This window comes from Heptranchias perlo, chromosome 16, assembly GCF_035084215.1.
Source record: "Heptranchias perlo isolate sHepPer1 chromosome 16, sHepPer1.hap1, whole genome shotgun sequence".
Lineage (NCBI taxonomy): Eukaryota > Metazoa > Chordata > Chondrichthyes > Hexanchiformes > Hexanchidae > Heptranchias > Heptranchias perlo.
The window spans coordinates 21,375,544-21,400,671 of NC_090340.1; the positions used below are offsets into that span (position 1 = coordinate 21,375,544).

The 25,128-nt window shown below is 41.2% G+C and overlaps 2 protein-coding genes across 6 annotated transcripts in view; both read left to right on the forward strand.

The window, feature by feature from the left end:
- The window catches only part of nup93 (nucleoporin 93), a 130,377-nt gene extending 129,210 nt beyond the window's left edge, over positions 1-1,167 (forward strand). For all 3 annotated transcript variants that reach the window (XM_067997764.1, XM_067997766.1, XM_067997765.1), the window contains exon 22: positions 938-1,167. In XM_067997764.1, coding sequence (XP_067853865.1) covers positions 938-1,048 — 111 coding nt within the window. In that variant the 3' untranslated portion in view covers positions 1,049-1,167. The remainder of the gene's footprint in view (positions 1-937) is intronic.
- Positions 1,168-8,002: 6,835 nt separating this feature from the next.
- The window catches only part of slc12a3 (solute carrier family 12 member 3), a 50,523-nt gene continuing 33,397 nt past the window's right edge, over positions 8,003-25,128 (forward strand). For 2 of the 3 annotated variants that reach the window (XM_067997769.1, XM_067997768.1), the window contains exons 1-8: positions 8,003-8,370; positions 11,656-11,793; positions 12,574-12,649; positions 14,655-14,750; positions 16,503-16,642; positions 19,330-19,440; positions 20,953-21,064; positions 22,068-22,198. In XM_067997769.1, coding sequence (XP_067853870.1) covers positions 8,053-8,370; positions 11,656-11,793; positions 12,574-12,649; positions 14,655-14,750; positions 16,503-16,642; positions 19,330-19,440; positions 20,953-21,064; positions 22,068-22,198 — 1,122 coding nt within the window. In that variant the 5' untranslated portion in view covers positions 8,003-8,052. The remainder of the gene's footprint in view (positions 8,371-11,655; positions 11,794-12,573; positions 12,650-14,654; positions 14,751-16,502; positions 16,643-19,329; positions 19,441-20,952; positions 21,065-22,067; positions 22,199-25,128) is intronic. The other variant, XM_067997767.1, reaches the window with a different exon arrangement.

A 25,128-nucleotide genomic window follows, 5' to 3' on the forward strand; every position in this document is an offset into this window, starting at 1 on the left:
TTTGTAAACTTAATGATTCACAAAAGAAATGGAGATTTGCTGAATTTTTCGTGGGAAAAGAAATTATAAAAATTCAGCCAGAAATGGCTGTATTGCAGATCCAAAGCTTAAAACAGGAATAAAATAAATTTTAGGCATTCCAGGAGAGAATCTTCTATCTGCATTGGTCTGAATATTTGGATATTTTAATAAACTATAACATTATTTGAATTTTGTCAGTATTGTGAAGAAATTTTAAACAATATATTTTTAAAACATAAAAATTGTGAATACTGCTGTCATTTTGTGCATGCAATCTTTGCCAGATGTCTGATTCACGTAAAGCTTCACCTGACTAATAGTGTTGCCACTAATATTTGTCCAGACAGAAAAATCATACTTGGGGTTTTATTTTTTTTTTGAAGTTTAATGTTCCATTTCTATCTCCCCCCCCCCCCCCCCCAAAACCATGCACATTCCATCAAGTGAGAGGGTAAGCAGTCACCCTTTTCCAGGCGGCTATGACTTTAGCAGAAAGCGCATGAGTGTGGTATGTGTTGATTTTGACCTTTTGTGGGTGGGCACCTCTGCTTAGTGTCTTTCCCTAGCTATTTTGGAAACTTAGTGTGTGGAACCATGTGCCACAAACCCAACAGCACATTGGTATTTACGTATTAACACTGCCACAAGGCAGATTAGGGGGGTGGGGAGGTGGACTGTAATTTTAAGAGAACTTGAGAAACGATGGCATACATATACTCTGCTATGGTGCTGCAGGAAACATTTGTGGTTTATAAAACTTCCTTTTAATTGAAGCTGTTAATTGTTTATGTTTAGAATTGCAGTCTGTTTAGAAGTCCATCTTATAACATCAGTTGCTTGTTTCAGTTGGGACCCCTTTTGGTTGATGCCATGAAGGAGTGTCTCTAACAAGTTTTTTTGGTTCCTTTTTCTACAGCAACTCAGAAGCCAGGCACGTGCCCTGATAACGTTTGCTGGAATGATACCATACAGGATGGCTGGTGACACTAATGCACGCCTGGTGCAGATGGAGGTCCTCATGAACTGACACAGTTGTGGGACGTTTTCACACTGGAGCAGTAATCCAGTGCTGTAGTAATAGATTTTTATATTCAGAATTCTTTTTGTATTTTTCAAATTGGAAATAAAATTCTCTATCCTGCTTAACATTTGATTTTTTTGATTTTTGGAAAGTCTTGTCTTTGTTCATTTGAATCTCTAGAGTTAAATAAGGAAGAAATTACAAACCTGTTCTTGTAAACAACTTTATGATTTTGTTACACACGGTGCACTGAGGAAATATTTCCTCAAAATTGTTTAATTTTTGCTAAGAGCTGTTCTTTTGAAGTAATTGTGTAACATTTTCTAACTGAGTTGATTCAGAAACTGAAATAAATTCAGGATACAACACCCTGAGGTGTTGGTTCCTTATGTTTGCCATAATCTACCCCATGAGTCGAATTTATAAACATTCTCTAATGCTTCAGTGCCCAGTGTTCTGCACATTGTCTTTTTTTTGCTTTTGATTCTTTTAGGAATTATTTTGTGACTTGAGTGGGAAAGGAGGTGAAGCTCTTTTTGTGAAGGCAAACCAGGCCCCAGTGGTATCGCCATAATGTAAACACAGGCTTTGATTCATTTTATTGAATTGCACACAGGGCCACAAAAATGTATCCTAAGGAGCTCCTCTTCTATTGTGATATAAATTCTTTGATCAATATATCATGAACGCTATTTAAAAAAAAACAAACGCTATGAGAATACATATCATTGGTTCTTCTATTTCAATTTACTGCGGCCAATTACTAGGAGGAAGAAATAGGATTATCTAACCAAGACTTTGTTCATAGAAATTGGTCACTGCAGTACCAGGCGTTTTTAAAAAAAAAAAATTAATATGGTCATGAAATGACATTGCTGTCAAATGGAGTCACTGATATTTCTCTACACCATGGTTTCATTTATCCTGCATTAATCTGCTTCATGTTGGAAGCTGATTTTCTTTTTGAATTACAGCTCAAGTTATGGATCTAAAATGTAGCTGAGCTGTTCTTCAATATCGTTCCTGTTCATAGAATCATGCAGCACCGAAGGAGGCCATTCAGTCCAACGTACCTGTGCCAGCTCTTTGAAAGAGCTATCCAATTAGTCCCACTCCCCTGCTCTTCCCCCTTAGCCCTGCAATTTTCTCCCCTTCAAGTATTTATCCAATTCTCTTTTGAAAGTTACTATTGAAACTGCTTCCACTACCCTTTCAAGCAGCGCATTCCAGATCATAACATGCTGCATAAAATGATTTCTCCTCATCTACCCTCTGGCTGGAGAAGGAAAAGTCTTAATGTGATTTTTTAATTATATTTTTATAGTTAGATACAAGCTGCACAGGAGCTTGGCCATACATTCCCTTCCTCCACCTTTGGCAAAGTACATTGCTTCTGCTGGAATCCTAATGAAGATTGAGAACTTGCTGTGTGAGGAATCACACCAAATAATCCATCTTCTACTTGTGGTACAAGGTGTGAGACAACAAGCTGAGCTTTTTACTGTTTCTTTGCCAATTTTCTCCACCAATTTTCCCTCCCGAAGGCATTGACTCCTTGCTGGCACATAGTTCCATGCAACGTGGGCCTTGAAACCATTCCCTCCAACCCCAATTCTCTGGTACCTCGCTCACCTATGAGCTTTGAGAATCAACATTGTCTGGCTATTTGATGTGACGGCATCACAGCCAAGCCTGATACTGTCTTCACCTGATGCCCACACGTGCACCATGCGCACCTGCAGCAGGAGTCACTGGATAGACAATAGGAGCAGGCACCATGGCTGAATGCCCCCCCACCCCGGCCCACCGCTCCTTCCTAACTGGGGTTGCTGAGGACAATTTTTCTCCTACCACAGCTCCAATTGAATTCCGCTAACTCTCAGACTGGGGATCAAACCCGGAATTTTCCTGGTTTGTACAACTCAGCTACTTGCTGGACAAACTTCCTGATTTATCTGGGGAGGAAATCTTTCTACTTGATATTGTTAGAAATGATTTGTTGCTTAGAAGCTTTCAAGGCAAAAGGAAAACCCACATAAAACTGACCAGTACTGGGGACCATGAAATCAAGCAGTGAGCTGGGTCGGATGAGCTGAAGACTTTTAAGTTAACACTGCTTTTATCTTTAGTTCTGCTGGTGCATTTTAGATTAATTACAGCGAATGTGCTTGATTGTAAAGCTAAATGTTCCGAGAAAGTTCTTTGCTGTTTTCTTTAAATGAGTAGATGAATTTTGATTGCATAAAAGATACATTTGATGACTCCGTTTTATAGCCATCATGGAGAAGATTCACAGATGTGCCAGACCAACTGACATGCCACTATCAATCCGAACTCGGTATTGGTGCAGCAGCTGGTGTTGTGAATCAGGCCGGCAAAAAGCAACTGCTACGATCCGGCTATTTCACAACACCAGGGTTGCATCATACTACTGTCTTCACTGCAAGATCTGCAGCTTTGAAGATATCCTTGTACCACTCGACAGATGGGTAAGTGACAATTACTGCATCCTGTTTAGGCAATTGAATGATTTTTTTTTTAAAAGAAAAATCGGCAGCATGTTTACCAATTGTAAGGCGACACAATGTACCCTTGCTCTAGGGAGCAGTAGGGCACAATTTCAAGGCTGTGATTAGACCATCTCAATTTTATTAAGGGGAAAAAAGTGTTGATCAGAAACCAGGTGTTTCCCTACACAGCAGGAGGAAAAATTGGAGAGCAAGTTGTTGTGGACTATTTACTTGTAGTCTAGTGGAAAGCTGCAGAACTGAAGTGGTCATGGGGAGAGGTTAGCAGCACCTGATCAGCTGAATTACAACGGAGAGTAAATGGAAACCATAAAACGACAACCACTTGGAGTAGCGCTTTTGTGATCTGTATCTCTAACTTTCACCTGAGGATTTTCAGGCATACAGGATCTTCATTGGATTGAGTAATTGATGTTTCTGCAATTAATCATGCTGTATATTTGAAAATCATTTGGTCATACGTTTCCAAGCCTTCTTTCCCTGCCTCCAGTCCTTCCCGACAAAAACGAAAATCTATTACATTCAATTTTATATAAAATAATGAGCAGGAATTGCATTTATCACTTCTGATTAAGTCACTAAAAGTAACAAATTGAATGTCCTCTCCTTACTAGTTTAATAGCATTTGCATTGTTAAAAGTATCTTCTCCCCTCTTCTGCTGAGGGAAATATTCCCGTACACTCTAGTCACTTCCTCCCCCATGTCCCTCTGGTGAGAGAAATGTTCTTTATACTGTAGTCTCTTCTTTGCATTCACGTGGCACATTTTTCCCATAATATAGCAAAAATCTACCTTCATCACTAGGTTTATTTGGATCTAAATAGTCCAGGTATGAGGCTGAAATGTTAATGATGCGACAGACTGTTTAAATCTGTTTAAAGTTGTTTGTGTTCACTGCATTGCACCTGCTTTTGAAAATTGATTCTCCTTTCTAGTTTAAACATATTTGTATATAATAGAAAATATTTTTATGAAACTGATTTTTATGAAGCTGTTGTTCATACCATACAAAATATTACCAGATAGAAAAATTGAGTACCAAAAATGTGAAATTGAACTTTTAATAAATGATCCTAGCTTTATTTATATTTGTCATATTTTAATCAAGTTGTTAATAAACTCTTGGCTTATGAATCCTGAACAACTTAAAAATGTATGTTTGATAAAGTATCTCTGGCTACTATAGAAATGGAGAGTTGGAGACCATCAGCACTGCACTGAAACAGGACAACAATCTTTTTTCAAATTTCACAGCAACATGAAATAACTTCTCTCATGTAAATTGTAATATTTTGTTGAATAACTATCAAATAAAATTGAATATATTTTGTTATTGTCAAGTAATTTTATTTTGGGGGGAATCAAGAGTAGGGAACAGTTAAATTTCAATGCTTAATAAGCATTTTAAAGATTTTTTTATTTTTACTAGAGCCAATTGGGGAAAAAAACAGTTTTTAATATGAAATGTCATTACTATTCACTTAACATAGTGACGCAGAACATAAAGGAAATAGATGCCTATATAACCAGCTCACTGGAAATATTACCACTGTTTCTTTACTTAATTGCTATAACCCTTGAATATGAAATGCAAAAACCCTGCAGCACTGAATGCACAAAATCAGTTAACCCTGACTTCCTAATGGCAAATTGCACAGGTTACAGGGTTTTGTTTTCACTTTGTTCCCATGTAAACCAGCTGTAGTTCAGTTCTTGTGTTATCTAATAAGTTCTCGTGTTCATCTCGTCTAACTGGCCTTCCAGAGTGGGGGAGAAAGTACTTAAATTGACCACAAAGAAATAAAGTTCTGCATTGAGAAGAGCAAATACCCAGGAATCATTTCAATAAAACAATCCATGCCAGATCTATTTTCACAACCTGAACATTAAAATTTAGAATTTGTTTCCTCCCCCTTTACACATTTTAAATTTTTCACACAGGTTGTGTCTGATGTTCATCCTGTTTGATCTGAAGAAGCACATGAATGTGAAACATTTCATATTATCTGGGATGTTAATTTTCTTCTAAATGACTGGGTTACTTTGAGAGGTAGAGTAGCTTTAATTAAAAAACACTCACTGGGGTACTGTTCCACAGGCACAGTCCATCTTCTGGTGCTTGCCCAATTATCCATGAGTGTTGCTAAGCTATTCATTGGGGAGGGGGGGGGGTGGGAGGTGATCCTAATTCTGCCCTCAATGTCCACATCTGCATATTTTTCAGCAGAAGTTGTTGAATAGCCATCGGGACATAAACCCTAGCTTTTACCTCTCTAGCCAAGGCCAATTGTACAACCCCTACCTCTGCTCAGGCTGAGATCAGCTAACTCTGCACAGATATGGGATAACATTTTGTATTTTCCTGGTCAATGTGGCTGAAGTATATATGGGACAGTGTGAAACTATCCAGCCCCGATGCAGTAGCTGGAACCTATAAGAGTATGTTGTTGAACCTTGGATTTTATCTGGAATTTGTACTCCAGCTCGAAGATCCATACATGGAAGAGGGGAGACTCATTGAGATTATTTTTCTCAAGCGCAATGAAGTGAGGTTGGTCACTGTCATCCATTCTATTCTATTGTCTTTAATGGCAGCTTTGTAAGGGATGGTCTTGCAATGTTTCTATTAGATAGAATTGCAGCTCTCCTTTTTGCAGATATTATACTGGTGGTGGACTCACCTGGGAACCTAGCTTGCTTTATTTGCCATCTTGAACAATGGGCTAACCAGTGATTTGTTGATGGGTAGCTCAAGTGTGGCATTATGGCCCAAGAAGTAATCTTAAAGGTACTGATTGCAAGATATGAGATATTTACCCTAACTGTTGCTTGATATTGGTACCTGGACATAGTTCATTTGAGCGACACTTAGAAGGATGAAAAGTGCTTTGGTTTCTCTCTTCAATTATAGCAAAATCCCAATGTATGTTATTTATCAGATGTGTTTCCAAACAGTTCATAATGGTTTATAACTCCATGGCATGAAATGCAAGGTTTTTTTTAAGCTTATGCACAAAATATAGGATGTATCTGAGATGAATTTTGGGCAAAAGAAAACCCTTAGAGCGAAGATGGATTCTGGCCTACACCAACCGGTCGCTCAGTACCCTGGAGGGAAAATCAGCTTCAGAATGGTGCATTTCTTCCAAAGCCCCTCATGAGAACATGGTATTAAGCCATTGGTGATGAGTAAACCTGGTACAATGCATTGAAGCCGGATGTCTAGAATATCAAGATGGCTCATGCGTTGCAAACGGTCCTGCCTAGCACTATCCACCATGTTGATGGTAGATGATGTCATATAGCTGATGAACCCAAGGCAGGAGTGGCAGTTGCTGGAAGGTGTTACGTAGAGGTTGGCTATGAGCCCTGTTTGATGAGATATGGTGTTAAGAGGATGGTGGCAATACATTGCACACTTTAGGGTGAGTTGTGATGAATTCCTGTTATCCTAATAGAGGGGTTCTAGCTAAACAAGCACAGAAAGCTTACCTGTGCTCCGCTGTAAACTCCTGCACATATTTGGGGGGGCGGTCTCTAAGTCTTAGCTCTTACCATCCTGTAACTAAGGTCTTGGTACTTGGGATGTGTGACCCTAAAGGAACATAGGAACAGGAGTAGGCCATTCAGCCCCTGGTGCCTGCTCTGCCATTTGATAAGATCATGGCTGATCTGTGATCTAACTCCATATACCTGCCTTTGGCCCAGATCCCTTAATACCTTTGGTTGTCAAAAAGCTATCTATCTCAGATTTAAATTTAGCAATTGAGCTAGTATCAGCTGTGGCAATGCAGTGGAACCCCTTACCATCATGTAGCAGCACATGTCTGCGGATGTATTTCATGTTGGGAAAACGGAGTATAGATGTGTGGATTTCGTTGTGGTTTGAGTTAGAGACTCTTCAGGATGGTGATGGGTTGTACCCTTCCGACCAACAACCACCCCCCACCAAAAAAAAACTAGACATTGCATTTGCCAACAGGAAGCTTATTAAAAAATCCAATCTTTTTCCACTTTGAGAAAGTTTTAGCTGCATCCGCCCCGCAAAGCTTCTTTCCAGTTGCACTTGAGCTTTGGCCTACCTCTTCCTTCCCCCAACAAGTTTTATCGAACGTGGAGGAGCCCTGGGGTCACCTCTGTGGATTTCTCCCAAAACTGGCTTCATATCCATCGGAGAGATGTATGTAAATTACCCCTCTTCGAAGTAGTTTGAAAAAAACAAATTTAACCATTACTGGTTCTCTTGATGTAAAAAAAAAGTTTATCAGATTAGTGATCGAAGATTGCTTCTGACCTTTGTAATAAACTTTCTTCCTTGTGGCTTTCTCCAGCCATTACTGCCCCGGGGGCCAGTTTAATTTATTTGCGCTGTTACCTCCCATCTGCGTCCACTGTGGTTTCGTAGCGGTTCCTCTCGTATAAAAACCCCACGGTTCATCCCCCCCTGCCCCGACAGAGCTGGGAGCCGACTCAACCCTCTCATGGCAAATCCCGCAATCCCCGAGAGCTCGGTGGAGGTTCCTAGCCCGGGAATAGGAGGCATCTCCCACGGCAGGTTCACCATCAGCACCCTGATGAGCAGTGATGAGGATATCAAGAACTTCTACTGCCAGCCCGAGCCCACCTACGACAGCCTCGGCGCCAGTAACCTGACCCAAAACAGCACCTTTTACCTGAGAACCTTCGGCTACAATACCCTCGATGCAGTGCCCAGTTACGAGCATTATGCCAACACCCAGGTGCCTGGGGAGGGGAAGAAAAACAGACCGACCCTGGCAGACCTGCGCTGCTACATGATGGTAAGGGGCTCCACCGCATTGCCACAGCTAAGCAACTTAGTGCCTCCCAACAACCTGTCCATAACTTCATTTTCTCCAGACCTGGATCCGATCTCAATGTCAATCAATGTACATTATTCAAACACCCAGCTGTAGGGTGTTTCTTCAAGGCTGTCAGCATCTCTAACTCTTAAAGTCCATCCTAACTTCCCCCTTAACATTTCGAAATGCATCTTTTAATTATCTAGTTTTCTAACTTGTCGGGAGTTCATCTTTAATTCATGGCCTTCAGCCAGATTTTTTTCTACTTTCCGAAAATGCGCCTTTATATTGAATTTTATTTCAAGCCTTTTTTCCCCTTTGGGAACCTTTGACATTTTCCTTCTTTAAATGTACAATTGTTTAAATTTTGACGATTTTAATCAAACATCATCAAAATAATTCAAATCCCCAGATCCCTTCAAAGTCAGTTGAAAGTTCTATTTCTAATGAAGTGCAGATGTATGGTCAAGTTGTCCACTCTTGTCTACTCTTGTCTAACCATGCTGGGGTACGTGGGCACTGATCAGACGTCAGACTTACTCAGTGATGGTGGTTGCTTTAAATATCGTTTAGAATGGTTTTCTTTGCTGTGGATTTTTTTAAAAATCTGTAATCCTAATCGTAATTCTATTCTGATCTTATCTCAACTCCACTCCATTCCCAATTTCTGCTCAACTGGATTCTCCAATTCACACTGACTCAGCCCAAACACCCCTCTCTTAATTCTTAACCTTCATACATGGTCCATTTTTAACCAACTAAATCCCTAGTTCTAACCCAGGCAGAACTCTTAGGGAGTTACGGCATGGAAACAACAGAAAAGAACTAGTGTTAGAAAAAGGGGAAAGAGCAAAGTTTAAATTTCTAATTGTGGGGAGGGAGCTCTGTGCAGTGCAGGCTTCTGGATAAAGTTCCTACCAGACCATAATGTAAATATGGCTCTACTTGGGTCAAAACAAGCTAAGCAACCAGTCTCAGTTCCCATATCAATGATCTGCCTGCAAATCCTAGCAGTTACCAGTAATGGCTACCTCTAACAGCGTGGAACTGGATTAATGATGACAGCTTTCTGTAAAGAGAGCAAGGAAAATGCAAAACAAGTGTTTATTGAAGAAGTAATAGCCTTTATAAAATCCAACACCACAAACACGGGTCAGCAACTGGTCATTTATCTCATTTGCTGTTTTGGGACCTTGCTGTGTGCTAATTGGTTGCCATGTTTGCCTACATAACAGTGACCACACTTCAAAAGTAATTTATTGATTGTGAAGCACTTTGGGACATCTAAGGACGTGAAAGGCACTATATAAATGCATGTTCTATTTTTAAATAAAAACTCTCACACCTTTTTTTTATATTTGCCATATAACAAATTGAAACAAATCATCTTGTTTGTTGAGTTATCCTGCAGAACTCTGATCCAGTGACATAGGTAGCCAATGCAAGAGGATCTCCAGTGGTATATTCATAATCTCATCCTATAGTGCATGGCCAAAATTATGAGGAATCTTGTCCAACATGTTTATTGCAATACCCATTTATCAACATTTTCCACAAATTTTTAATCCACAAGTTATATTAGTATGCAAATATTCTAACCAAATTCTAGGTCTGTAAATTGTATCTGAATTATGCCTCAAATCTATGCAATAAAGGTTATTCTGCAGGTATCAACTATCTAGCCACCACATTGAGAATCCAGTGGAGAGTAATAATTGAATCATTGCCTCCTCTAATCTAACATTGCATAGCAGGAGTGAATTTTTTTCACTAAGAAATAAAGGTGAAGGGTCAAAGTCCATAGTGCAGGACACAACCAAGGTTGGAAAAAGTAAGTTGAATAAGGAAGTAATGTTTAATTGTTGACAAGCAGATGTTTTAAAAGTTTGAATATTGTATGAGGAGAAAAGACTGAGGAAAGTAAAGAATTTCACACCCCAAGGAAGAATGAGACTGAGTAGTAGAGAGTTTTGATTTCAACATTGTGGGATGTAGAGAGGAGGAAGAGCTTGTAGCGTGACATATTTGGAGCTTAGAAGGGACTAGCGAGGAAAGTTCAGACAAGCAGTGATCAAAGATAGATGTTCAAAGGGAAAGAGGGAGATAGGAGGCTAAAAGTGTGAGTTGGATCATCTGTCAGGTGACAAGTTTAATCTTGTGTCCTGTCTAGGAGTGCACGAGAGGTGCAAGAATAACCTCATGGGAACAGTATTCAGGTCATTGGACTTTATGGAGAGTTGAGTTGTTGAGAGAAAAAGAGTCTTTGGCGCAAGAGAGGAAACCAAACTTTGGAAGTAGCTTTATCAATTGAGCAGATGTGAGAACTGCATTTGAGGTCAAAGAAGATAATGAGGCTAGGAGTGCTGGTAGATGAAGAATGACTATGGATGAAGCTGTCCAAAATAAGGGAGTTGACTAGATTTGTAAGTGGCATGAAGAAGCATGATTTTCATCATACTGTGAGAGGATGGAGATTCTTGAGTACATTTGATCTGATGGAAATTGATGAATGTAGAATAGAATAATCAGCAAGAGTAGATAAGGTTGGGTGATTAGCTGAGAAGTTTGTAGATATGAAGAAGGAACAGAAAGGAACTTCTGAATTAGTCAGAGGATGAGTCATCAACCACAGCCCAGCTAGAGAAAGTTAAGGAGAACTGTGAATGTAACCTTAGCAGGAGGCCATATAATGATATCTTGCTTTGAAGTGGACAAAATGTTGTTCAAAATAAGTTACCATCATATCAATGGAGAGTAGTTTGGTACAGTGAAGTTGTATAAACGAGAGTGAGATAAAAACACAAAATGCTGGAAATACATGTAAGGAGTCGCACAACACCAGGTTATAGTCCAACAGCTTTATTTGAAATCACAAGCTTTCGGAGCTTTGCTCCTTCGTCTGACGAAGGAGCAAAGCTCCGAAAGCTTGTGATTTCAAATAAAGCTGTTGGACTATAACCTGGTGTTGTGCTACTCCTTACATTTGTCCACCCCAGTCCATCACCGGCATCTCCACATCATGGAAATACATGGCAAGTCCAGGAGCATTTGAAAAGCAACCCTCTGTTGCAACAGCATTTTCCGGTCATGTTTCAAATTTTGAAGCTTTGCAGTGTTTTTCTTTTTATTTGTAGTGAATGGGGAGTGATTTTGTTCAGCAGAATTCAGTGCTTGGACCGCACTCATTCCTCTACCAGATGAGCACTTATGAAAAAAGGGTAATTCATGTTACTACATTATTGAAGTTATTGTATGACCTTCCAGGATACAGGACAAAATCCAACCCGAGTGTATGAGAATGGAACTGATGGTGAACATGGCAAAGAAGAAGGGGAGGTACGAGTGAGCAGCAATAAACTTCCAGAAGAACCTGTCCGATTTGGCTGGATAAAAGGTGTAATGGTATGTCTAATTTATCTCCCACACCACTGTCCTACATAAAAAGTGTATTGGGGTGTTACGTGCTAGCATGTTTTTTTTTTGACTGCCAATTAGTTTCTGGTGGGGAATAATCTATAGCAAGTAATATCACAGATGCTGAAACAACTATTTACTGTCTTGATGGCACATAACACATTTAATACAGTTGCCACATGGTATGTTGGAATGATCAGCGATTGCCATTGCCTAGTGATATTGCTAAACAGTTACATCCAGTGTCCAATAATAAGAGCAACCTTCAAAGCTATCTCTGGCAAACTGTAAAACAAGATGGGGAAATGTTTAATCATTTTTATCTATATTTGCCTTTTTAAGGATTTACTTGCCATGCATCACTCCAAAGTCCTTGCCATTCCAGATGTAGTTGCTGAGAATGTGTGAGGATACAAGGATGTTTTGCTCTCTGATGTCCCCGCCTTGTGGTGAAGAGCCAGGTGGCGTGGGGGGAATAAACAGCAGGTGTGCTGAGCACTGATGCACATTAGTGACAGCATGAGACAGATAAAAAGTAAAGAAAGCTGAAATTGGCACAATACTGTAATATCGGAATGCCCCCTCCCAGTGTATTACCAGTAAAACTATTCACTATATGTTGTAACCCACACCTTATTCCTTATAGGCTAGATAGCAATGGCATTGTGCTTGTTCCAGTGAGCATTTCATGACTGACTGTTTTGAGTACTGAGTGCCTTCCTAAATGCATGTAAGGTAATTATTGTTGCTGTTTTGCCATTTATCTAGATTCGATGTATGTTAAATATCTGGGGCGTTATTCTGTATTTGCGATTGTCATGGATTACTGCACAGGCTGGAATAGGTAAGGGTATATTTGTGTACTTCAAAGTACCTGTTGGATTGCAGTGTTTGTTAAAAAGCAGTGATCTGTGCACGAAAATTTAAATTTTTGTATTGATGTAAAAAAAACATTGAAAATATATAACTTGGTGAACAATGTTTTAGTATGTAAAAGAGTAAAGAGAAAGTAATTCTGGGGTTAGTACTGCAATGTAGCACCAAGTACACTGAGTGCTGCTCACAGGACTAAATAAAAGGTAACTCTGGGGTAATACTATGATGTGAGCACTATGTACAGAATGCTTCTCACAATTCATTTGCTTTTCTTCTTTACAAATCATGTTAAAATAATTCCACAGGCTCCCCTAGTGGGTCAGTGGGTAAATAAATTGTGTGGTGTGGTGTGGTATTGAGCCATGCAATGATCTCTGGTCTTTATTGAGTTAGCTGATTTTGCCATCAGTGCCCTTGTGTTTAGGAGGGGAAAATCCATTAGGATTCCCTCTACTGATTGTCATCCTGCAAACTCTGCACACAGAAAGTGTGCACATACTCAGTGAGGACAGGGCAGGACTGGGTTTAGCTGTGACATCCCCTGCACATACTGTAGCCTAGATTTTCCAATATGATTGCAATTTACACCTGAATGGTTTTAAATGGGTTAGAGGGTTAGTTTGCAGTACTACTCTGCTGTGGCTCAATGGGAGCACTCTCTCCTCTGCATCAGAAAGTTGTAAGACCTGAGCACAAAATCCAGGCTGACACTTCATCACTTCAGTGCAATACTGAGGAGTGCTGCACTGTTGGAGGTGCCGTCTTTCGGATGAGATGTTAAATCGAGGCCCGTCAGCCCTCTCGTGGACGTAAAAGATCCCATGTCACTATTTGAAGAACACCATCTACCCGCCTTGGATCCATAACCCTTAATAACCCTAGCCCTAACCCTTGTATTCCCTTGTCTAACAAATCTATCAATCTCAGTTTCAAAATTTTCAATTGACCTAGCCTCAACAGTTTTTTGGGGGAGAGAGTTCCAGATTTCCACCACCCTTTATGTGAAGAAGTGCTATCTGACATCACCCCTGAACAGCCTAGCTCTGATTTTAAAGTTATGCCCCCTTGTTCTGGACTCCCCCACCAGGGGAAAGAGTTTCTCTCTCTCTCTCTCTCTACCCTATCAAACACCTCAATTATATCATCCCTTAATCTTGTATATTTGAGAGAATACAAGCCTAGTCTACGCAACCCTTCCTCATAATTTAACCCTTGTAGCCCGGTATCATTCTGGTGAATCTGCGCTCAACCCCTCCCAGGCTAATATATTCTTCCTGAGGTGCAGTGCCCAGAACTGAACACAATAGTCCAGATGCGGTCTAATCCGAGATTTATACAACTGTAGACTAACTTCCACCCCTTTGTTTTCCAACCCCCTTGAGATGAAGGCTAACATTCTGTTAACCTTTTAAATTATTTTTGTACCTGTTCACTAGTTATAAATGATTTCTGTACATGGACTCCTAAATCTCTCTGCTCCTCCACAGTTCCTAGCTTCTCACCATTTAAAAAATACTCTGATCTATCTTCCTTAGGTCCCAATTGAATGACCTCACACTTCCCCACATTAAACTCCATCTGCCACTGTTTTGCCCACTGTGGCTTGACAGCATTTTCTCATAAGAAATAGGAGCAGGAGTAGGCCATACGGCCCCTCGAGCCTGCTCCGCCATTCAATAAGATCATGGCTGATCTTCTACCTCAACTCCACTTTCCTGACCTATCCCCGTATCCCTTGATTCCCTTAGTGTCCAAATATCCATCAATTTCAGTCTTGAATATACTCAACGACTGAGCATCCACAGCTCTCTGGGGAGAGAATTCCAAAGATTCACAACCCTCTGAGTGAAGACATTTTTCCTCATCTCGGTCCATATCGTTCTAGATTCACAGAGACATAAACATAAGCATGAAGTATTTTCCAGTGGCGACGAAAACACCAATAATTTTTGTTTTGTTCCCTTCTGTTACAGCTCTGACGTGGTTAATTATCATTCTGTCCTTAATTGTAACCAGCATTACAGGTCTGTCCATATCAGCAATATCTACTAATGGCAAAGTCAAATCAGGTATTCTTTAGTTATTGCTTCCTCACATTGCTTGCTATTGTTTCACTCATCTGAGTCTTACACTGTGCATGTCTGTTCTTTTGAACTCGGAGTCAATGTAGGTCAGCAAGGACAGTGGCGATGGGTGAGTGGGGCTTGTTGCAGGATAGGATACGGACAGCAGAAGTTTGGATGAGCTGAAGTATATGGAAAGTATACAATGGGAGGCCAGCCAGGAGAGCATTGGAATAGTCAAGTCTGGAGGTGACAAAGGCATGGATGAGGGTATCAGCGGCAGCTGGTCTGACATAGGAGCAGAAACGGGTGATGTTACCGAGGGAAGTAGGCATCCTTTGTGATGGAGAGGATATGGACTCAGAATCTCAGTTTGGGTTGAATAGGACGCAGAGGTTGCAAATAGTCTGAGACTGTGGCCGGGGAGGGGGATGCAGTCATTGGTAATATACGGAGTTTGTGGTAGAGGCCGAAGACTTTGGTCTTCCCAATGTTTAACTGGAGAAAATTGCAGTTCATCCAAGACTGGATTTCGGACAAGCAGCCTAACATGAAGGCAGTGGTATGGTCATGACAGGTGTTGAGAAGTCCAGCTGAATGTCATTAGTGTACATATAGAAACTGACTCCACATCTGCCAAGAGGCAGAATGTAGATGACGAAGACGAGAGGCCAAGGATACACCCTTGGATGATTCTGGAGGCAATGGTGCAAGGGCTGGAAAAGAAGCTATTGCTGGAGATGTTCTGATTCTGATCGGATAGGTAAGAGTGGAATCAAGTGAGGGCAGTCTGAATGAGCTGGACAGTGAAGGAGAGATGTTGGAGAAGGATGGTATAGTTGACTGTATCAAAGGCTACAGAGGAGAATGAGGAGGGATAATGCATCATAGGCAACGGTCTGAGAATGTCATTTTTGACTTTGGTTAGAGCCATTTTGATGCTGTGGGAGGGGCGGAAACCTGATTGGAGGGATTTAGACAGGGAGTTGCGGAAGAGATGGGCACAGACTTGGGAAGTAACAGCGCGTTCAAGGAGAGGAAAGAGAAGTTGGTGGTGAATCTGTAGTTTGCAAGGACAGATGGGACGAGGGTAGATTTTTTGAAGGAGGTGGTGACAGTGAGTTGGACAGTGCCTGAGTAGAGGGAACCATTTACAATGTCAGCTAGCATGGGGGCCAGGAAGAGAAATTGGATGGTCAGCAATTTAAGGAATGGGGTCAAAGGAGCAGGAGGTGGGTCCCATGGACAAGATGAGCTAGGAGAGGTCATGGGGGAAGGGAGAGAAACTAGAGGAACGGGTTCAGAGCTCAGACGGAGTGGGGGGTGCTGGGAGGAGGTTTGACTTCACATAAACAGATTTTATAAAAGGTCCAAACATTTAGTGCAGCCAGTCCTGCCCTACATAAGTCTGAGGCATAATCAGCTTTTTCTTGTTCCTATTGCATTGACGGGATTCCTCACTGTTTTTGACCTGAAATATAAGAAAAGAAAGTAAAGTAGATAGGGCCAGCTGAAGTGAAGCAGATTATAGGTCCTGTTTAAATTAAACACAGGATTCTGTATAAACAGTAGAAATCACAAATATAAGAATTCTGCCTATATTTCCATAAGACTAAATCAGGAGTTGCAGGGGGCTATTTTTAGAATCAGGTCAGTATTGAAGAGGATAGGGCTTTGACTTTATACTTTACATTTCCATGGCCTTGTGCTCGCAGTAAACTGGTTTTCTTTCCTGTGCTCTTCATTGCTGTTGTTCAGGTGGCACATATTTCCTCATCTCCAGGAGCCTTGGACCTGAACTTGGAGGTTCCATCGGTCTCATTTTTGCTTTTGCGAATGCAGTAGCAGTTGCTATGCACACTGTAGGCTTCGCCGAGACTGTGAGAGATCTCCTCATTGTAAGTTGTATTCACTTTAACCTACTGTCACTCAAGAGCCATGATCCCAATCAGTATCTTGCTGTTTGATAAAGTGCTGCATGGTAAGCTTATCATCAAGATTGCGGCCCATGGAATAAAGGGGGCGGTAGCAACATGGATATAGAATTGGCTAAGTGACAGGAAACAGAGAGTAGTGGTGAATGGTTGTTTTTCGGACTGGAGGGAGGTGTACAGTGGTGTTCCACAGGGGCTGGTGCTGGGATCACTGCTTTTCTTGATATATATTAATGACTTGGACTTGGGTGTACAGGGCACAATTTCAAAATTTGCAGAAGACACAAAACTTGGAAGGATAGTAAACAGTGAGGAGGATAGTGATAGACTTCAAGAGGATATAGATAAGTTGGTGGAATGGGCAAACACGTGGCAGATGAAATTTAACGCAGAAAAATACAAAGTGATACATCTCGGTTGGAAGAACGTGGAGAGGCAATATAAACTAGAGGGCACAACTCTAAAAGGGGTACAGGAACTGAGCAATCTGGGGGTATATGTGCACAAATCGTTGAAGGTGGCAGAGCAGGTTGAGAAAGCAGTTAAAAAAGCACACAAGATCCTGAGCTTTATAAATAGAGGCATAGAGTACAAAAGTATGGAAGTCATGATGAACCTTTATAAAACACTGGTTTGGCCACAACTGGAGTACTGTGTCCAGTTCTGGGCACCGCACTTCAGGAAAGATGTGAAGGCCTTAGAGAGGGTGCAGAAGAGATTTGCTAGAATGATTTCAGGGATGAGGGACTTTAGTTATGTGGAGAAGCTGGGGTTGTTCTTCTTGGAACAGAGATGGTTGCGAGGAGATTTGATAGGGGTATTCAAAATCATGAAGGGTCTAGACAGAGTAGATAGAGAGAAACTGTTCCCATTGGCAGAAGGGTCAAGAACTAGACAACATAGATTTAAGGTGATTGGCAAAAGAACCAAAGGTGATATGAGGAAAAACCTTTTTACACAGCGAGTGGTTCGGATCTGGAATGCACTGCCCGAAGGGGTGATGGAGGCAGATTCGATCATGGCCTTCAAAAGGGAACTGGATAAGTACTTGAAAGGAAAATATTTGCAGGGCTACGGGGATAGGGTGGGGGAGTGGGACCAGCTGGATTGCTCTTGCATAGACTCGATGGGCCAAATGGCCTCCTTCCATGCTGTAACCTTTCTATGATTCCAAGATTCTAAGGGCCACTCTCAAGAATGCTCGAGCACAGTGTGACACAGAATGATAGGATGCCGGTCAGCACTCGTGATTCCCACATAAGGTTCCAAGTTCAATTTTCCCACCATAGACGTTGCTCAGTGAAGGTCAGACACTTCCCCACAGGAGAGATGGGGAGAAATATCATAATGCCAAATGCTCTATTAAAACTATATATCTTATTTTTAACAGTCCTTTTACTTGTTATGGATACTGGGATAACCCTGCTTCGTAATACATTTCTTTGATTTCTCTTGCTGGAGAGCAACAGAAGGAGATGGAATAATGGTGAATTTCAGCTTTGTCAAAGTTATTATTCAGAAGGATTAACAACCCTTGGTTGCATTAATAACAACATATTTCCAACATTTCTGTGAAAACCCAGAGATACATTGAGAAGAAAGACAGTCAGGGGTCACAGATGAAATAGAAGTATGCTGCAAGCAGTGCCCAGATTCTATTATGAGCACGACTGTTTTAACTTGATACTCACAGAGAGGACATTTCAGCACATTCCTTAATTCACAAAGATTATCCAGAATTAAAGACTGGTGGCAACAAGAATAAAGCATCTCTGTGTATACAACAACAAAGTGAGATACACATAGACTTTCCATCCATTGACTGTGAATGAGTGGAAATCTGATCCAAAATAATGCCTAATACAGGTGTTATTGTTAGTTATATTAAGAACTATATTAAATCTAATTAACAAACTAATAAAATCAGCTGCCTAGTCTGTTTACATTTAATTGATTTATTGTCAACTTGTTTTTTTTGCCATTGTAAGAAAAATCACAGAATACTGACTAGTTTGGAAACTCTCCATTATCTGGTGCCTGTGAATACCCAGAGATCCTAAGAAATAATGTTTGCCCCAGACAAAGCCCAATGATTAGCTTAATGACCAGTTTTCAGTAGCTGTCAATACCAGCCTTTGCTTAACAACAGTTTTCAGAGTTAGATGACAAATGTTGACAAAAACCTTGATATGTGCGATGTTTAACAGATCTGTTGCCACATTATTTTGTTAATAGAATTCATTGTTAGAATCAAAGAAACATCCAATAACTTTGTCAGCACGTTATATGTGAATAGGTCTATGGGGGGGGGGGGGTCTGTTGGAGATAAGCCTATTTAGGACACAGGACCAAACCAATCTGAATTTGGCCAATTCTGTTGCACAAGATCAAAATTGAGTTTAACCTTTTGTTAAAAAAAATCTTACAGGATTATACTATTTCTGTGTGGGTGGGCGCAGATGTCTCTGCTGTTAGCAGCCCCAAGAATAGCTTTTCTAAACTGTAATCATATATACAGTGACAATGTGTTCATTGGATCTGTATGACTCCAGTAGCTGTCAAAATTCAGAATGTGCATTCCCAACTTTGCCGTGATTTGATGTGACTTCATGCAGAATCCTGTTAATCCAGATACTTCAACATTTCCACAGGAGTACAATGCAACAATTGTGGATCCCACAAATGATATCCGGATTATTGGGGTCATAACAGTAACCGTGCTACTTGGGATTTCACTGGCTGGCATGGAATGGGAAGCAAAGGTAAAGCCACAGAAACTGTAACATCACACAAGCTTTGAATCATTGTATTCAGCAGGATATAACAAGTGTTGATGATCTTAACTTTGCTTTAATCTTGCTGACCCCATAGTGTTTGCTTCTTATTTTTACCTAATTTTTAATGTACTTTTTCCCTATTTCGGTCGCCCACTGCCATGTAGCATACCATACACCCATGTATGGGGTGATAGGCAAACGCTTCCATTGTCCTTGCTGCTCCAGAGCTGGCTCTGGCAATGAGATGGATGAAAGTCCCCTGTTATGACTTGTCCGCTCCAGATCATTTTCTCTCCTCACAGAGAAATGCTTGGCACTTTCCCTCATGCTGACATGGCAGAATTCAGGAACTCAGCATGTGTGGGATCACAGTTGCAAACCCATATCCTACCAGTTCATAATACGGCACATTGGAGCAAGCAACCAGTGCAAAGTGTCAAATACTGACATGTCCCAAGTGGCTTTAAATTGTAATTGCCACAACTCATGTAAATGTCCTTCCAATGAAAGCTTAGACAATAGACCATGCCAGTTTGATGCTAGTAACAGGTGGAATATTACTTTTTTGAATTTTAGGGATAACAGCATTGGGCTTACTGGTATAGGTGAGTAATGTGGAGTACAATCAGAAATATCCGCTCACATAATCAGAGGGATATCGTCCTTTCCATCAATGTGCATCCCTGTTATCTGTAGTTTCAGCTGGACTTGAATCCAAAAGGTATTGCAGATCTGGTGGTGTAGGACAGAAGATATTCTTAAGATTCTTGAGATAGGGCAAAGAGTATTACTGATCTTGGGGTAGGATGAAGAGTATTGCTCCTGACATAACACACTGTGCATTTATATAGTGTGTAACAAATGTCCCAAGGTGCTTCATGGAGAAGAAGTAGATGCAGAGTAGGAGTATAAGGTTTTGAGAAAGCTTCTCATGTTGTGGAGAAAGGAACAAAGTGAGAGAATTTAGGAAGAGAGTTCTCCAGAGTAGATCCAAGACATTAGAATGCTCAGAGGCCTCTTGGATCATGTAATAATACCTGTAGTACTTTTTGTGATTGTACATCATAGGAAACACATGGTATTCTTTGAACCTTATTTTCAGATTCTATACATTTTTCTAATGCTATTTAATAAGATTCAACATGAGAAACTTAAAACATTTTTGTAACTGTGTGAGTCTCACCATTCTCATTAGAGCTGCGGGATGGAGGCCCTGCTGAAGCAATGGATTTCACCTAGGGAGGGAAAGGAAGTGATGACTTAGCATTGTTTGATTACTCCACTTGACTGACCCTCCTGCCAGCTTATTAACAGTGGCATTGGCAGTGGTTGTAAAGAGGTCAATACCCAAAGTATCCACTCAGTCCCAGTTAGTGGTGAGCAGTTTGCAAGGGAAATAATATAAATGAATAGGGGCAAAAAGAATCAGTGCAGGGCTGGAATTATTTTCAGTGTTTTCTGCTGCAAAGAATACCCTTCTCTCATTTTTTCTGATAGGCACAAGTTGGCTTCTTCTTTGTGATCATGGTTTCCTTAGCAAACTACATTGTGGGGACCATTATCCCAGCATCAAAAGAAAAACAAGCCAAAGGCTTCTTCAGTTACAGAGGTGTGTACTGAGTTTCTCACCTGTGGAGGTGCTTTATTTTCAAGTTATGTTTTTTGATCACCAAACCACTTTCAATTATTTCCTCTAAATAAATAAAGCCAATTTATTGAGCAGCCTTGTGGCACAGTGCATTGATACACAATGCACTCGACTATTTATGTTGGAGTACAGGCTTCCTCCCCAGCCCGTTGCTCTTTGTATAGTGTGTTCAATGTGGATGACGACAGCTGACCTCAGTGCCCCGAGTTATGGAATGGGAAAATCAGATTGGTTTCCCGCGCCTGACTGCTGTCCAGTGACCTCTGCTGGAAAGTGGGCACATGTGGATATTGAGCGAGGACAAGATCGAGTTTGGCTCCCCAATGGATGAATAATCTGACAACGCTCACTGTTTAAGCTCACAAATGAAGAATTGCCACTTGGGCAAAGTACCGGAGGGCAGCCAGAATCCATGGAACAGTACCTCAACATGAGTCAATGCTCTTGGGAGAGGAGTGGAGAAACAGGGTGGTGGGGTGAGGGGGAGGGGGTGGGGAGCTGTATAACTTTTTTGGAGTTCCAATTTCAATCTTTTTCTATTGTTACACCAGAATGCTTTGACGAATTTGACTATCAAATCAAATACAATAATAAACACATTCCTCTCTGTCCGCGCTGCATCTGAAAGAAAACAAGAGACACTGCAGACGAAATGGCATTGACAAATATAAGGAGCATTGCTGCTTGTTAAAAAGGTTTTGTTGATAGGATCCATTCACTGAACAGCCTGCTATGGATCGCAGTCACATCGGCAACTTCACGAAAATTCGCACCGTAGCAAACAGTTTTGAGTTTGCTTAGATTGTTTTTCAATTGATTGTAGCGCTCATGTGAGGGGATGTGCCGATGTCATCACATGATAACATCATTATGTATTACTGTACGTAGGTGTGTTGCGAATGATTTCATTCAGACAACAGTGCCCACTTCAGCTGTTCACTGTGGTGCTGATTTTGCTTTGCAGCTGATATCTTCGTTGAAAACTTTGTGCCTAACTGGCGAGGTGATGATGCATCGTTCTTTGGCATGTTTTCCATTTTCTTTCCCTCTGCAACTGGCATCCTGGCGGGTGCGAACATCTCCGGTGACTTGAAGGTAATTCAAAACACTCTGAATGAATACATAAATCCACAGGTGTGTTTTCTTCTAGTCCCTAAGCCACAAAGTCGGTGCGAGTATAAAACCGGGAACTCCCTTTAGTATTTGCACAAACTTCTTCACTTACGTTTGCAACTTGAAGAAAACATATCCAGTAGGGGCTAAAGACGTTAAATGATTCTTAAAGGAAATGGCATATTTCAGGCTTTTGTGTTTTAAAAGGGATCTGTATTCATCTGAATTACCAAATATTCCTAAGTATTATAAAGGAAGATAACTGTCTATTTTAATGGTGTTTTGTTCTTGTTACTAGTTTATGATTTAAACTTCTGGTTCAGAAGCAGTCTTGGACCAGATGTTTGTGTAGAATCTTCCCCCTGGATCATGTAACATCAAGAAATTTCACTTCCATGACAACATGATTGGGGACTGTCATATACTTGAGAATGCAACTTCATAACATTACTGGAGAGAAATTGGGAATTCTATACAGCTGTGGAACAACAATCTGGCTAGAGAAAATGGAGACCAATATGTTTTGTTGCGAGCTGGTTTATATTTATTAGTTTATCAAGCAATGAATGCTAATGTGGAAAATGAAACACTCTTATCACTCTGTGCCAGTATTAAAAACTCTCAGATCAGATGTAGCACAACTCTCTCCACTCCATCGATTAGTGTTGAATTTGGGGCAGTGTTGTGCTCTGGACCCCAACCAATTAGGAGCTGCCTAGTTAAAACTGCACAAACTCATATCATGTATGACACTGAGGAGACTTTTATTCTGCCATTCTGGACTGGATTTGAATGTGGTTCCCAGATATGAAAGGATAACGTGCCAACCCACTATGCTACCCAATCTCTTGGGCCCAGGAACCTGATTAAGTATAGATTGTGTGTATGGACTGCAGAGTGTATATGTATAAATGTTTACTGCTTTTATTATTATACACTCAAGCCCTGATTTTAGCCTAACCCACCTGGTGAGAACGGGGTGATTTGAGGTCAGGCATCTGTTTTACACCCCACCCAATTTTATTCTCCATTAACTTCAATTAGAAGAACAGCACAGCAAGACAAGGCAGGACAGGATGAAAGGATTGGTAAGACAAAGTTGGAGATGCCACAAGAGATGGGGTCCATTGTAGGTATGAGAGAACCAACCATTGGTTGGATTTTCAGGCCAGTTTGAACTAGTCTGACCCAAACTCTTCAAACCTGAAGCCAGCTCCAAGTCTAAGTCTATTGTATTGGTAAAAATATACCTTTGCACTTTCATCTGGCCTAGGCCTAATTATCTTGACAAAAATAATCAATCCTTTTTATATAAGAAGTTGAATGAAACCTCTTAAAGCCTGTTCAGACCTGACTCAATCAGACACAACCAGGGTGGGTGGGTTCAACTCTTATAATGTAAAAAAGTTTAGGAGCAGGTAAAGGCCGTTTGGCCAAACAAGCTTGTTCCTTTTTGGTTAATATCAACCTCATGTTCTCACTTTTTTAACATATCACTCCCTCTTTCTCCAGAAACATATCTAGTTGTTTCTTGAATTGGTCTTTTTATGGTAGGTCCACAAATCTATTTTCAGCACTATAAAGTTAATTGTATCATGTGATTTATATCAATTAGTGTTAATTGTATTCAGGTGGTGCGTATCAATTGGGGACACTCTTGTATCATTTTTATATGAGAGCTTATCTAGGGTGCTGAATGTGTGAAAGGAGAATCTCTGTGAATAAAGGCTTGGATGCAACTGAAGACTAGGCTCTAGTATTCTATCCTTCATCACTTGGTTATCCTATTTATAATAATAAGCCTAAGTCAGAAACTAGTAACCCCCATCCACTATGGAAGGTTGAATCTGTGCTCTTAGCATTGCGGTCTTTAGACTGTTAGGAAAATCACTTCCAAAGTTTCAAGTGACCTTTTTTAAATTCGTTAATGGGATGTGGGCGTCGCTGGCGAGGCCAGCATTTATTGCCCATCCCTAATTGCCCTTGAGAAGGTGGTGGTGAGCCGCCTTCTTGAACCGCTGCAGTCCGTCTGGTGAAGGTTCTCCCACAGTGCTGTTAGGAAGGGAATTCCAGGATTTTGACCCAGCGACGATGAAGGAACGGCGATATATTTCCAAGTTGGGCTGGTGTGTGACTTGGAGGGGAACGTGCAGGTGGTGTTGTTCCCATGTACCTGCTGCCCTTGTCCTTCTAGGTGGTAGAGGTCGCGTGTTTGGGAGGTGCTGTCGAAGAAGCCTTGGTGAGTTGCTGCAGTGCATCCTGTGGATGGTACACACTGCAGCCACAGTGCGCCAGTGGTGAAGAGAGTGAATGTTTAGGGTGGTGGATGGGGTGCCAATCAACTGGGCTGCTTTGTCCTGGATGGTGTCGAGCTTCTTGAGTGTTGTTGGAGCTGCACTCATCCTGGCAAGTGGAGAGTATTCCATCACACTCCTGACTTGTGCCCTGTAGATGGTGGAAAGGCTTTGGGGAGTCAGGAGGTGAGTCACTCGCCGCAGAATACCCAGCCTCTGACCTGTTCTTGTCGCCACAGTATTTATGTGGCTGGTCCAGTTAAGTTTCTGGTCAATGGTGACCCCCAGGATGTTGATGGTGGGGGATTCGGCGATGGTAATGCCGTTGAATGTCAAAGGGAGGTGAGTAGACTCTCTCTTGTTGGAGATGGTCATTGCCTGGCACTTGACTGGCACAAATATTACTTGCCACTTATGATCCCAAGCCTGGATGTTGTCCAGGTCTTGCTGCATGCGGGCACGGACTGCTTCATTATCTGAGGGGTTGCGAATGCAACTGAATACTGTGCAATCATCAGCGAACATCCCAATTTCTGACCTTATGATGGAGGGAAGGTCATTGATGAAGCAGGTGAAGATGGCTGGGCCTAGGACACTGCCCTGAGGAACTCCTGCAGC